The sequence below is a fragment of the Corvus moneduloides genome, chromosome 5 (genome assembly GCF_009650955.1).
Source record: "Corvus moneduloides isolate bCorMon1 chromosome 5, bCorMon1.pri, whole genome shotgun sequence".
Lineage (NCBI taxonomy): Eukaryota > Metazoa > Chordata > Aves > Passeriformes > Corvidae > Corvus > Corvus moneduloides.
In genome coordinates this window covers 64,109,804-64,124,203 of record NC_045480.1, presented here as the reverse complement: position 1 = coordinate 64,124,203, position 14,400 = coordinate 64,109,804, and the positions used below count along the sequence as shown (strand labels likewise).

Here is a 14,400-nt window from a genome sequence, read left to right as displayed (position 1 = left end):
GCAGGATTAGTATGCGGGTCAGATTTTAAGGGAAGTGGAGTGAGAGAGACAAGAGGAGTTAAAATGAGGTAAGGGTGAGGGAACTTGGAGAACAGGGCTAAAACTGGACACTGAAGAAGAGAGAAACAGCAAGGGGAGGGTTGAGATGAGACAGAAACAACCTAGTTAAGGAGGAAGGTATGCCCTTGTGAACTTTAGGACTGTTACAGCATCCTGGCTTCAGAGTCAGCCTGATCTTGCTGTTTTAAAGCATCAAGAAGACCAGGAGCTGAGAGCAATCCCAACATGAGCAGTACCTGCACTGACAAAGTGTAACCCTACAGAACCTGGATGCAGCAGGTTGAGCGAGGTGCTGGCAAAGGGATCCATTGTCAGCCCTCAGCATGCCAAGGCGACAAACCAGGATGAGGATCCAAGGACTCCCACCAGCAGCAGCTGGATATGGCTTGGAGGCACAACTATAAAGTCAGTCCCAGGTCGACCCTGAGAGCCAAAAGAGGACAAATACTCATAGAAGAGCTGCCTGCTCCAGTCTGAGCCCTTGGAGTGAGGGGGAGTGGGAGAATAGGACTCAGGGGAGGCTTGTGGGGCCAATAATGCCTATTAGTAGGAATGAAGGGCAAAAACAGGGAAGAGGCGTCAAATATTTAATAAGGTATTACAACTTCCTCCCAGTGACAGCAGCTCGATGAGACCGAAGTCCTGTTTGCACTCAAGGGTGCTATAACAAACCTCCCAATGTGAGGTCCTGGTATTTCTAACCAGTAAAGCATAGCATGAGCTCCTGATGTGTAAACAAGTTGAGAATCTCTCCATTGTTGAGGTGTCAGCAAATGCCTACACATCTTCAAATGTCCCATCTACAGCACTGTGAAACCAATAAGGAGATTAAAGTTGCCAGGCATACAAAGAAAACAAATGAAGCTTATGCATGCAACAAAATTCTTGCTTTTTTGGGGTAACATTAATCAGGAATTTTTGTATCTAACATAAAAAAATTATTTTATAATATACTTTACAAGTGCAATTCTCCAGAACAAATGCATTGGTTTTAAACCCAGGTTGACTTGGATTATTCCAACAGTTTTTCACAGTTCTGGCAAAAAATACATATCCTATAAAATATGCATCTGCATAAAATGCCCAAAATACAAGTTTTTATGGCCATCTCTTAATACTCCTGAAATGAGAACTGGGGGTTCAAAACGCACCCATGTTTCTCAACTGTAAAATCCATTTGTTTACTACTACAAAGATCTCCTTGTGTATGCCAGGCTAACGAAAAACAGTTTTGAAAAAAGGAACTAAAAGGACCACATTGACATTTATCTGAGCAATATTAGTTACATTGCCCCACTGTGGCAATGGCAGCACAATCTAAATGATTTTTCACTGAGCTTCAAGACAGGGAGAAGCCCCACTACGGAAGGATGGGATGCAGTCAGAGTGAATGCACCTGTAGGTTCGCTCTTTTCTAGGAAGTTCAAGCATTTCTGTACTACTTTGCAAACAGAAGACAGGCACACTTAAAACAGAGAATATAGCTAATATAAAAATATAGCTGCTTTGCAGATGCAAAATATAGCTGTTTTTCTTGAAGATGTAACATTCCTTTTATTTTGGTGTCATTTACAAGGATAAAGCAGTTCATTGCAATTTTTGTATTTACATAAATTCAGAATTCAGCTTGAGGTCAGAAAAGCTGATTTTATTGTATACACCACTGACTTCAACTGGCTTTGCAGTGTAACAACAGCACAACAAAATTAACTTTTTTTTGCAGAAATTATAGTGGAAGACCCAGCACAGAACTCCATGATTTCCTCACTGGGGAAACAGTTACGTGCCAAAGACAGGAACACCTCAGCCTGCAATAATCCATTAATTAAATGAGAAAATGATTCTATAGACCAAAAGCATCAAAATAAAAAGGGACATTTTAGGTTTCATAGGAGTTACAATTCTTTATTATAAGAATAAAACATTGCAACAAGGTGTTGGATCATTTACTGAAACTAACATTTGCATAACTTTTTCAGTGTTTTGAATTTGTATTTGAAACATTTGAAAGAAATAATAAGGGAAAACAATAGCCCTCCTTTTTTTTTTTTTTTTTAACATGCCTGTGTGGCAAGAATGCTCTAGGTTTGACAAGGGTGGTACCATCTATATACATTTAGGAAAACATGCTTGCTTTGGGTGTAAAAAAATAAAATTTATTTGTTAAATTACACATAAATATAAGGTACAAATGTATTTTTAAAATACAGATAATCACACTTGCATTGTGTACATATGAAAATACAGTATTTTAATATTCAACATACACAGACACATTTATGATAAATGCAACTAGTTGGCAATGCCAGATCTTCTCAGTCTATTTTTTATTCTTTTTTTTTTTTCCCTTCCAGTTTTCCATAAATATGGAAAAATAGGCGCTTGAAACAATTAGTTCTGCCGGACATCTTGCAGCAGCTTGTTAATTTCTGCCACCAGCTCACTGGCATCCATGAGTTCATGTTTGCCATCGCTGAGGTGGTTGAGCACGTTGTCAAAATCATCTTCTTCGTAGTTCTCCGGGATCTCCTCCATGGCTGGCAGCCATTTGGACGAAGGCTGCACTCCCGAGTGAGTCCCCAGAGTGGGCCCATTGTTGGCAGGGTTTTGGAAATGTGTGCTGGCTGCCCAGGCTGCCACCCCTGGTGGATAATTTACAGTCTTGGCTGGCAAATGTCCCTTTCTGCGCTCCAACGAGTTGGAGCGATCCATCTCATTGCACTCCGTGTAGGCGTCCAACGAGGTAGGCAGCAGGCGCTGGAAGACGCTGCTCATTTCGGAGAGGAGGGAGGAGGTGCAGGTGTCCCCTGATTCCTCCTCGCTCTGGCAGTCCTTCCCAAATGTTGAAAAACTCTTTTTCTTCTCACCAGCCTCAGCTGCCTGGGCATCCTCCTCGAGGCCCTGATGATGCTGCTGATGCAGGTACTGCTGGGGTGACTGGAACTCCTCCCCAGGGATGAACATGTTGCTTCTGTAGTCAGAGGAGGGAGAGGGCAGCGGTGGCATCCAGCACTGGTCAGAGTGGCCCAGGACCCTGCACTCCTCTGTGCACAGCCGCATCGCTGCAAGAGAGACATGAGGAGAGTGAGCATCCCCTCCTGCTGCACACAGCACCTGCACTCACATGGACTCCTGACACCAGGACTGAACTTCCCCAAGGATGTTCAAATCTGGTGTTCGGTTTCACCTTCTGTGTGCAGGAAGGTGGCAAATACAAATGGTCTGGTACCTCCATTGCCAAGAACAAGAACAACCAATGCAGTTAATGTAAGACAGTAATGCAATCTCTTACCTAAGGCTGAAGATAAACATGTAAATCCCAGATGGAAAAACAAGCACTTGTGGCTTGAAGCCATACAAGCCCTTTGTACAGTTCTAACTCATTAAAAAATATAAAATAAAAGGAAGAAATTTCTACCTCCAAGCACTCGAGTTTTAGACAAGTCTTCCACATGCAACTAGTGAGGCAATTCAGAGCAATAAAGTGGGAATAAATGGACAGGGGAAATAAAGAACAAAGAATAATAACATGCAGAGGGATCTCCTTTTCCATTAAACTCCTTTGTTCTGACGTGTATGTAGAACTCCAGATGATCTACTGCCATATTACCTTTTTAAATAAATCAGTTAAATCTTAATCCACTATCAGAATACCTTGGGTCTAATTCCCAGTCTGTGTGACTCTGGTGCTTATACTGGATTTATACTCTCAGGTGTACTTGCAGCTCTGTAGCTCAGATTACTGGCCCATGCTGGCTCAGGCTTTGGCACAAGGAGGGCTCGAACCCACTGGATGGGAATTGAGGTCATTCATGAGGGCTTCTGAAGAGCAGAAGATAACAGACCTGCTCTCTCAGCTTCTTGGTTTATTGATATCTCTCAGGTAGAAGCAATAAGATGGGGCAAATGACTGGAGCCCTGAGAGGTACACTTATCCACACTGGCCCACCAAGGGGCACTGCAAGAGTTTTCTGCAAACATTCTAAGAGGTCTGAGAATGGTTCCTGGGAGCAGAGACATGAGAAGCCCAATTTGACAGACCGGCAGAGAGGGATGTGCCAGGAGAGACACTAAATTTTCCACTCCAAAGGGAACTGATTGTAGGACACAAATCCTCGCCTCAGGCTGGGTGTCTATGTGCCTGCCAGATCTGCTGGAGAAGATCTGCGTGCTGCTGGGGCCCTAACGGGTTTGAGTTACCAACTTCAAAAGACAACTTTCAGAAATTACAGACTCTTTACATTATGCATATTTTGACCATTAGAAACTCCTGCCCTAATCACTTAATGGTTAGATTACCCCACACAGAATAGAGTTTCATGTTCTTTCTCAGTATATACTGACAACATAAGAAATGTTTGCAGTCATGACCTGGAAGTTTTCCTTGCTCCCTCAATACACTTCCCATCTGGCTCTGGATCCACTCTGTTTATCAAAAAATATTTTTGTAGTGGTGTAAGCAGAATTGAACAGAGTATTTCAATTTAGGATGTACCAGTGATTTATAATAGTGCTTTCATACTGTCAGCACTATTTATTTTTGCACTTTACACAGCCTATCATATTGTTTGCTTTCCTAATGGCCTTTCCATTCCTGTGAGCATAAACTTTCTCTGTGTCATGCATGCAACAGTATGAATTTCTTCAAGATTACAAGCTCAGACAGCAGCCTGGATATTGCACAATCTATTGCAAAATAACTGCTGATCCAGGAAGTTTCAAACAGACAAAGCAAACTAGAATATGTCAGTGGCTCAAGTTTTGATACAAGTGACTGAAATGCCTGCAAGTGTTTGTTCCCATGTATGATGTTTTACAGAAAATGCCCAAGAGTTAGAAGTGTCAAAAGACATCTAAGTGATCCGTGACCAGTTCTCAAGTCATCCCAGAAGGTGAGGATTACACTTCTAAATAAGAAAACTCCTTTAAGACTCCTTTAAATTAATTTGATACTTTCAGTGGTCTAGCATTTTATTAGCAGCAAAGTTTGTCTCAGCATCAGTTTTCTAACTTCTGTTCTCAGGAATGGTTTTGGTTTAAAATAATAAATTCTGATGTTCCTGAACACAAAATCAAAAGATACTCTGAAGTAACTGAATGGTGACACAATCTGTCCTTAAATCAGATATAAAATTAAAAATGTCCAGATGCACAACAGCTTTTTCTTTCTCCTTTTTTCCTTCCCCTCCTCCCCGTTCCCTCCCCCCCGCCTCCCCCCCCCCCCCCCCCCCCCCCCCCCCCGAATATAATGCTTGTTGGTTAAGATTTAAAAAGAAAAATAAACAAGTTTTTCAAGGACAGTTATTGAACTTTCTGATCATGTAATTTGTGGATTTTTGAGAGACTGGCTCCATTCCTTTCTTGTTCCACCTTAAACAGACAAACTGAAAGGGCCTTCCCACAGCATTTTTGCCTGTGTCCAGACTGACAATGCAGAAACCTTTCGAAATGGAGAACAGGAAAGCTTCAGGAAGTTATCTTTTCCTTTTCTTATACTGAGGTTGTAGATCAATTCAGGTCTCATTTGAACGGGTTCAACAGACTTATCTGAAGGATTAAGGCCATGCATAGCAGTAAATGGACATCCGGGTAAGATTAAATACCAATCTTGATAGCTCAACCAGGTTCCACACTGAGAGGAGTTTCCCTTACTTTGAATGTAATTAGCCTGGCATTTTTGGAAATCCTATCCTTTGGCTTACTGTTTAGAGAAGGAATTGTAAGAACTGAAAATGGGTCATGGGCATTTCAGCCAGCTAAGAGGACAACCATTCCTGTCTGCTGGCAGCCCCCAGCTGCCCACTGTAAAGGGATCGCTCTTCCCTCGCAGCAGCAGGGCTGGATGCCAGTGCAAACACCATTGCACTTGAAGTTCCCCAGGCAACAGAGAGCTCCAGGAGATCCCTCCCTGCCTCCTTGCTAAAGCATAGGAGAGAATGAGACATGTCTCATCCTAGCTGGCAGAGGAATAACTAGTAGGAGTTAGGGAGGATGAGGATAAAAATATATTAGGACTCCAGATTTAGGTTAAAGATTCTGAAAACAGAGTAACCCTTCAAGGCCTCCAGTTTTGAGCACATTTGAGGAGGTAGGTGAATAGCTGGGTATGTGATACAAGACCTAAACTGGAGCAAAATATGCACAGAAAATTTTAAAATTAAAATGTATAAGAAAAACAATTTGAACTTTTGGCATTCTGTCTTGCCTAGTGTAACAGCCCTGGTTAATACATGGGGGTCACTTTAGGAGGGCCATGTGCTGCACCACCCCCCAAAGCAAAGGGCCTCCACATATAAAATTACTTTACTAAACTTGTTTAATTTATAAACTTGGTTCAGTGAATCCTACTGAAATTATCTGGCCCTCTGGTTATACAGAGAAAACTAAGTATGATCTCAAGTAAGAACAAGATCCAGGGTACAACCAGATAATTATTACAACAAAATATACAACCTGTATAATTATTAAAGTAATCACAGAATTCTTCTATCTATACTAAGCATGAATTCCCATGACCTTTTATTTAACTTTTATTTGGGCATAAATTTAAAAGCAATACTTCATACACATGAATATGTATATGTGTGTTTATCCTACTGCCACTCACCCTTTTCTAATTTATTTTCTTTTCGGCCCTCTGCCCCTGAACTGTACCTCTTAAGCTCTTTCTTCCAGAAATTAGGGTTGCAAGATTTAAAATCTGGGACATATTTAGATCCTTCCCTTGCCGCTCAAGTTCATTTTTCAGTGGGAAGAACACTTTTCTTTCTTTTCCATCCATATTTCCAGTCCACTTTCACCCTCAATTTCTAAATGGTAAAAGTTTGTATCATATGGATCAAATCCACTGTGGAAAACTTATCTCCCAAATTATAGTTCACTGTATTTTTAACAAACCACAACTGCCTGGCTTTGCAAAAACATCCACCCAGTCACTAAAAGTCTAAGAACTTGGAGCAGATCATACTTTTAGGAGGAATCTGGAGCCAGCTCAAGATGTGAGTAACAAAAAAAGTAGGCATTGCTCTGGGTAGATTTGCAATTTTATCTGAAGTTTCATTTTAGTAGACATGTCAAGGCTTCAACTCAGTATTTATCATGAAGCAGAGTGAAAAAGGAAGGAAACACAGGACTTGAAAGCTAAAGAGTTTTTGCTTTCTCAGTAGTAGTTTTATCAAAGTGACAGCCAGGCAGTACTGTAAATAAACTGCTCAGCTTCCATTGTGCTCTTACCTGCAGGAATTCTCCCATCTGTAAGGAAAAGGTCACTGAATCCTTCCCCAAGAAGTCTGTCAATTGGAGACTCTCTCCCCAAATCATAATCACTGTCTCCAGCTTCACTATCACCCCGGCCACTGTCTTTCAAGCTGAATTTATCCATATCTTGCAGGGCATATCTGTAAAGAGAATTGTGGAGAACTATATTATGTCAAGTATGTTATAGTCCACTTTTTGTTTAAAAATACATGTCTGTATTTTCTGATCTGTGTACATTCATATGTAGCAGAACAGTCTGGATTCTTACCTATAGCTTCTGGAATACTTGTTGCCTCGAAAACTTGGCCTTGGTTGATACTGGCCCTGGTGAAGCATGGAGAGAAGCTGAGAAACCTGCTAAAGAAAAGGTGAAAAGACTGATTCCTTGAAATAAAAGCTCAAGCTCCTAGCTTTAAAACCACTAATTTGATTCTCAGGTTTGTTTGTGGTTTATTTTTTCTCCTTTAAGATTTAATTAAATCAAATTCCTGCACATATATAATGCAGTACAACAGACTATTTGGTGGTGTAGTGTCTGACACGGGAAACATCTGAAGACTCTGTACAATAAGGAAGTTCACTGCTGTTCATTAGCTTCTTAACTCATAATAATTAATTCCTTAACAAGTAAAACAAGCACTTAAACAGAGGTAGAGTTTTGTTTTGGTTTAATATATTAGAATCAAGCCTTTATCATTCCAGGATCCTTATTGAAAACAAAATGGCCTTGCTTTACATGTAAAGAGTTACCAGGACACAGATTTTATTTATTTAAGCCATGACCCAGCATTTCCAGTAAAAACTGAGACAGGGAGTCTCAAAGTTTGAGACACAGTGATCATATTTTACAACAGCTGTACTCAAACTGTGTCAGAACCTTTTAGTTCTTCACCCCCATTAATAAAAGAGTTTCCTGGATTGTTCCTGAATATAAATACTCAGGCACTCTTTCTCAGATGGAGCTGTACAGAGGGAGAGGGCAGGCAAGGAAGAAAGAGTGAACAGTTAACCAGTGCAGAGCACTATGTTCCACTCCATTGTTTTGACTTTACAAAGAAGAACCAAGGAATAATGCAATTAACAATAGATTTAACCCTGTTCCCCAGGGTAATGGACTCTGTTGATATTGGACTAAAACTGAAAAGCTATGACATTGAAGAGAAATCCACAACACATTCCCATGAAGCATAGACCTGACTGTCTCTTGCTCTCACAGATTGCATGCAGGGGTATGTGTATGCTCCCAAATGAGTGCCTGCATAAATGGCTGTGCAAAAACAAGGTCTGGGCCTTACCTCAACAGCCGGTGTAGCATGGGTGAGCTCGAGGGAGAAATTTTCGGGCACGTGATTCGAGGAGATGGTCACCAGGCTGTTCAGTGATTGGTGGCTGTGGTGGCTCTGCCGGCTGCTCATTTGACCCCTCTCCAGGGCCGGGGACGATGACGGCGAAGCTCTGTGGTGAGATCTGATGGGTAGAGTGCCATTAACCGTTGGCACCAGTGTTATGTCCCCTTTGTGGATCTGCCTGGAGGGACGTTTTGGATGGTGCTGGTAGGTTGATTCAGCCACACGACAGTTGTAAGACCTGGTGTCCTTTTTCTCTCGATTGCACCTCGTAGCAAAGACAACCATAATAACCAACAACACAGCACATATTGATCCTAAGGATATAATCGTTATCATGGAGATGTCCAGGGAGGGTTGGCTTACCAAAGTTGCTTCGGTGCTTGAAAATGAATAAACATGCTCCAAAATGGTACATTTCAGAAGAGCTTTAGTACTAAGCTGAGGGCTGCCTTTATCCTGGACTATTACTAAAACCTCCCATTGTTTTGCTGGAACTGATCCAACACTCACATTGATAGAGATGTCACAAGTTTGGGGATCCATCACAAAGATGCTGTTTTCCTTGTCAGTTGCTATGGAGCAGCTGAGTTCAGAGTTCATACCAGAGTCTCTGTCTGTAGCCCTTATCCTGGTGACAAGAAAGCCAATTTCAGCATCTTTAGGGATTGAGATTTCTGCTGTGCTGTTGTGCAGCGCTGGCCCCACGATGACAGGAGCATTATCATTTTCATCAATGATGGTGAGTACAACCGTGGTGTTGCTAACAAGCTGCTGGCTCCCTCCATCCCTAGCTTGGACCACGAAGGCAATTTGATTTACTTCTTCATGATCAAAGGTCCGCAGGGCATAGATCGCCCCGTTGGAGGGATCAATGGTCACATAGGTGGTTATAGAACTTCCCAAAACAGAGTTCTCCAAAATAGTGTATGTCACCTGCCCATTGTCGCCTAGATCTGGGTCTGTGGCTGTGACTGATGTGATGTACGCTCCTGGAGAGTTATTTTCCAAGATAACAACTTCGTATCTGTTTGTTTGGAAGCGGGGTGGGTTGTCATTTTCATCACTGATTTGGACAGTAAAGTGTTTCACTGTGGAGAGACTTGGCGTTCCCTTGTCCTCTGCTATTACAGTCAAACTGTATTCAGATCTCTTTTCCCTATCTAGAGTGGCATTAGTCAAGATTAAATAGTTATTTTCGTAAGTCTTTTGAAGTTTAAAGTGGCCATGCCCGTGGAGCTTACAAATGATCTCTCCATTCACACCAGAGTCTTTGTCTTGCACTCTGACCAGGGCAACAAAGGTGTCCAGGGGTGACCCTTCAGAAATGTAAGCTACCTCTTCTCTCTCTGTGGACATCAGATTTAAGTTAATTTCTGGCTTGTTGTCATTCACATCCACAACTTTAATTATAATTTTGCAGTGAGCTGGAATAGAATTTGGCCCCATATCCTGAGCTTGAGCATCAATTTCGTAAGATTTGGTTACTTCATAGTCCACTTGCTTCAGCAGGGTCAGGTGACCTTTTTCTGGGTCTATCCTAAAAGTTTCTGTAATTTTGGCAGACACATGACTGCTAAAGGAGTACATGACCTTCCCATTGGCGCCCTCATCTGGATCAGTAGCATTGAGGTCTATGAGCAAAGTCCCAATGGGAGAGTTTTCCAAGAGCTGGATAATATACGACTGCTGCTCAAACACAGGGCTGTTGTCATTGGAATCAGAAATGCTGATTTTCAGTAGGGATGACCCAGATCTCTGAGGCACTCCTTTGTCAGAGGCAGTGAGTTGGAGTTCATAACTCGACTTCAACTCACGGTCCAGCTCTCTAACCACGATCAGGTCTGCATACTTAGCACCATCAGTCCTGGTTCTCACATCAATGTTAAAAAAATCATTTGCAGAAAGGGAGTAAGTGTGAAGGGAGTTGTCTCCCACATCTGGATCAAAAGCACCATCCAAAGGAATCCGAGTTCCTACAGCTGCACTCTCTGATATCTCAATAGGGATAAGAGCTCTGGAAAACTGCGGAGAGTTGTCATTAATATCCAGCACTTCAACTTCAACATGGAAAAGCTGCAGATGTTCAGTGGGCAGAGTGATCACATCAAACTCTATGGAGCAGTTTAAGTTTTTCTGGCACAGTTGTTCCCGATCAATTTTAGCTCCTATGCTGATTTCTCCATTATCCTCACGGACTACAAGCAAGGGAGAATTTCCCCTCTGCATGGCTCGAAACCGAACTGAGGAAGGGTTAGGCATTTTTAATAAAACATCAGCAACATCCTCCGATAGTCTTGCAATTACTGATCCAACCTTCTGCTCCTCATAAATCCTGTATTTCAAATTCTTGCCCAGCACAGCATTATTGCAAGATATTATGATCAGTGCAAAAATGAATAGAAAGTGCATTTTACTGCCGATTCGATACATTTGTAAGTTTTTGCAATTAAAAAGCAATTATTTTGCCTTCCTTCGGTACCTTAAACCCAGAGCACATCAGAACCTTTCCAACTTGAAAACGCCTTTTCTAGCAAGCCAAGTATTAATAACTTACAGATCAGAGAACTTTTTGCTATTTTTATACACACCGTGCCGGGACATCCAGATACAATCTGTAAGCAATCCACGCTTTCTCATTTGACTCAGCGCTCCTCTTCCAGGTTGAGGTGTTCCGGGGCAGCGTGCTACTCTCCCGCCGTTAGCATCCAGGGACCGCCGGGAGCTGGCGGGATGGAGCTGCAGCCCGTCGTCCCCTCCCTCTCCGCACTCGCCGCCGGACTGAACGCTCTCCCTCGCTGGCTCCAGCCTAAAATCCCCCGCAATTTCACACCAAGTCCCCAGACAAAGCTTTTGCCCGGCCTGTGCTGAGCCCAGTGCAGCCAATCAGCCGGGGATGGGAGGGGATGGGAGGGGGCCCGCAGCACGGCGCGCCGGGGCGGGGGGACCAGGAGCGCCGGGGCGGGACTGGGGGCAAGCGGGGCGTCCTCTCGGCCAGCACCCGCTCTCCGCCAAGGATGGGAGTTGGGGGGCACAAATGACTAATGGGCAACTTTAAGTCAACGTCTCTCCTCCCTACCCTCCGAATTTTCATGGCAGTTTCAAGAGGGGTTTTGTGATTTTAATTCCTCCCCTTCCTGCCACGAGAAATGCGATCGCGCTCCTTATTTACATACTTTTAGGTTCCCGCTTGTTTAACTCGCTGGGAGCTTTTAAGTGGGTTTGCTTAGTAAAAGAGCTGGGGGTGACGTCTTGCTATCCGTGCCGCAAGAGCGTCTTCTTGCTGGCTGTTTACCTATAACCGGCATGTTCCCAATATATGTGCTCCTGTCCGGAGCCCAGCGAGAGCACCTCCACTCCACGAAACCCGTCCTCTTTCTTCCCAAGTTAGGAACATTTTGCACTCTCCGGTCCTTCCCCGGCTGCATCTTGCAGCATCTCTGCCCTCAGCGCAGCTGCCTCTGCCTGAGCCCCATTCCTCTGTGTGCTCGTGTGTGCAATTGTCTTTGAGCTTTTTTATTTGCTGTTCCAGTGCTACTTCAAATGATCTTTTTCATCCTATTTGAAACAGCACTTCATGCTCCACCGTGACAGTCTGTGCTAAGCATACATTCTACATGCCAAGTGTTTTAAAGGAAAGGAAGCCACAAGACAGATTGTTTAGAAAATGACAAATTCCTCCCCTCTCTGATGTTGCGGAAAACTATTTACACTCCCACACATTTGCACACAAAAATACAATCTTATGTCTGAGTCGAGCATGTATTTTGTGCACACCAGAAATGTTACAGATCCGTGCATAAGCTTCAGGCTGCGTTCAGGACATGGAAGCTGATGCATTCTTCTCATTTCAAATTATCTATTTACGTGACTTCTACTTCCTTTTTACACATGCTTTTATCATTTTATTCACAGGCTTGCTGTGTTTCTCTTTGTTTTTCTGCTATCTTTGTCCATTTTTTTATTAGCATTGTCCATAAGAATACATCACTCTTTTATTGCTCTTCTCCCTCTCTTATGTTCCCCCCACGGCATATTCAAAAATGTAAAGAGCAAATCTCTTATTCGCCCAATTTACTTACTCTCAGCAGAGCTCAGCCAAAGTCACTAAGAAGGTTTTTGCTGAAAAAGAAAGCAGAGGAGGCTCAGTGTGAACTCTCCTTCTTTTTAAGCATTCAAAAGCATTTTATAAGCCATTGTCTCTTCTTTTTTTCTTCCACAAACTAGCACCGTGTGGCAAATTGTGCAGAATAGAAATGCCCATAATGAATGTATTTAGTACTGGGTCACGCTGATGAACATTCTGCCCCCATGAATAATACTGTTTTACAAGTTTGCAGCCCTTTCAAATTGCTGATCCCCAAACCCTATAGGCAAACTAGAAAAGCTAACACAAGCAACTGGGACTTTAGAAACCCATAGCCATCTGGCCTAAATCTCTAACAATCCAAGCCAATAATTATATCAATTCAGGCTTTAGTGAACCCCTTTGCAAACACCAAAAGAGCAAAGAAAGGAATTAGTGACCATTCTAGGTTCTGGTGGAGAGAGAACCATAATTCCATTAGTTCATGGACAGCTTTTTTTGCAGCTCTGATAAATCTTCCTAAAACATTTTTCCAAAGCGCAAGTGTAAGCTCTTTTCTGACGATAATTGGGGAAAGAGGTTCAATTAAATGCTGTTCTTAGTGTCAATAAAAAGTATTTTGTTGATAAAAAAAGTCACCAACCCTTTACATGATGAGTACAGGAGATGAATAATTCATAGTAAAAAGAATTCCACTGCTTTAAAACTATTGTGTATACTTTTAAATGATAACATGTTTTTCCAAGGAACTGTTTAGTACACTTATATATGCAGAACTTGCTTTATGCAATTTTTATCACTTTCCAAATAGTAATTCTACTTTGTCACATCAGTTTTTCTCAGAGGCACACTCTATATTAATAGAGAGCCGGATACCTACAGACAGGAATTACAGCACCTCTTTTCTTTTTTTCCCTTTTTGAATTTATTTTTTATTTTACAACTTCACCAGTCATATTATATGTCATATTATCACTTAAGTTCACAATGTCTTGCAACTGACAACTTGCACTTAAAATGATGATAAAATGTCAATGCACAGTAATCCTTACCTGAATTCTGAACTAAAGTAAGGAAAAAAATTCAATTTTCTTTCTTTATTTTTTCATTTGACAAGCTGCAAGTGAGGAGGAACACATCTTGAGATTGTTTGCTTAGATGGAGCAATATTTAAGCATATAGCCCTTCTAAAAGTGATGCTTCTCTAGGGTGCTTAGGAGCAATCACAGCAATCCCAAGGCCGGTATCTCCAACATCCAGCAAAAGAGTTTTGTCTGAAAGTCTCTTAAACTCCAGTCCACCTTTGACATAACAGACTTCCCTCACAAAGGAAAGGCAGAGTCCCCACATGCAGGCAGCAGATGCTTCTTAGTGAGCGTGGTATTGTGAGTGCAGTTAGGCACATGAGCGGAGTGCTGCTGGCCTCCTGGAGACTAATCTCGGTTATTCCCACCTAAGACAGACCTATTCACCACAAAGTTCTTCCCAAAACTTGCACTCCAATTCTTCACTGATGTACCTAAGAAAAACAAACTCACTCTGAATTGCACTTTCATTTTCCTACAGTACTGCTTCAGAAACCACAGCTGCACAACAGATTAATTATTTTTCACTTAGCTGAAAGGAGGTTTATTTCTGGGATCGATACAC

General features: G+C 42.2%; 1 protein-coding gene across 2 annotated transcripts; it reads right to left on the bottom strand.

The window, feature by feature from the left end:
- Window positions 1–1,588: 1,588 nt before the first annotated feature.
- PCDH18 (protocadherin 18) lies at window positions 1,589–11,096 on the bottom strand. 2 transcript variants are annotated; one of them, XM_032109563.1, is made up of 4 exons: window positions 8,613–11,096; window positions 7,586–7,674; window positions 7,294–7,457; window positions 1,589–3,122 (listed from the first exon to the last, which is right to left on the bottom strand). In XM_032109563.1, exons 1-4 carry the CDS (start codon window positions 11,094–11,096, stop codon window positions 2,452–2,454), a joined length of 3,408 nt encoding a protein of 1,135 aa, XP_031965454.1. In that variant the 3' UTR covers window positions 1,589–2,451. The 2 variants fall into 2 exon arrangements, with proteins under 2 accessions (XP_031965454.1, XP_031965455.1); XM_032109564.1 differs by having other exon boundaries at window positions 2,452–3,122; window positions 7,586–7,671.
- Window positions 11,097–14,400: the final 3,304 nt, after the last annotated feature.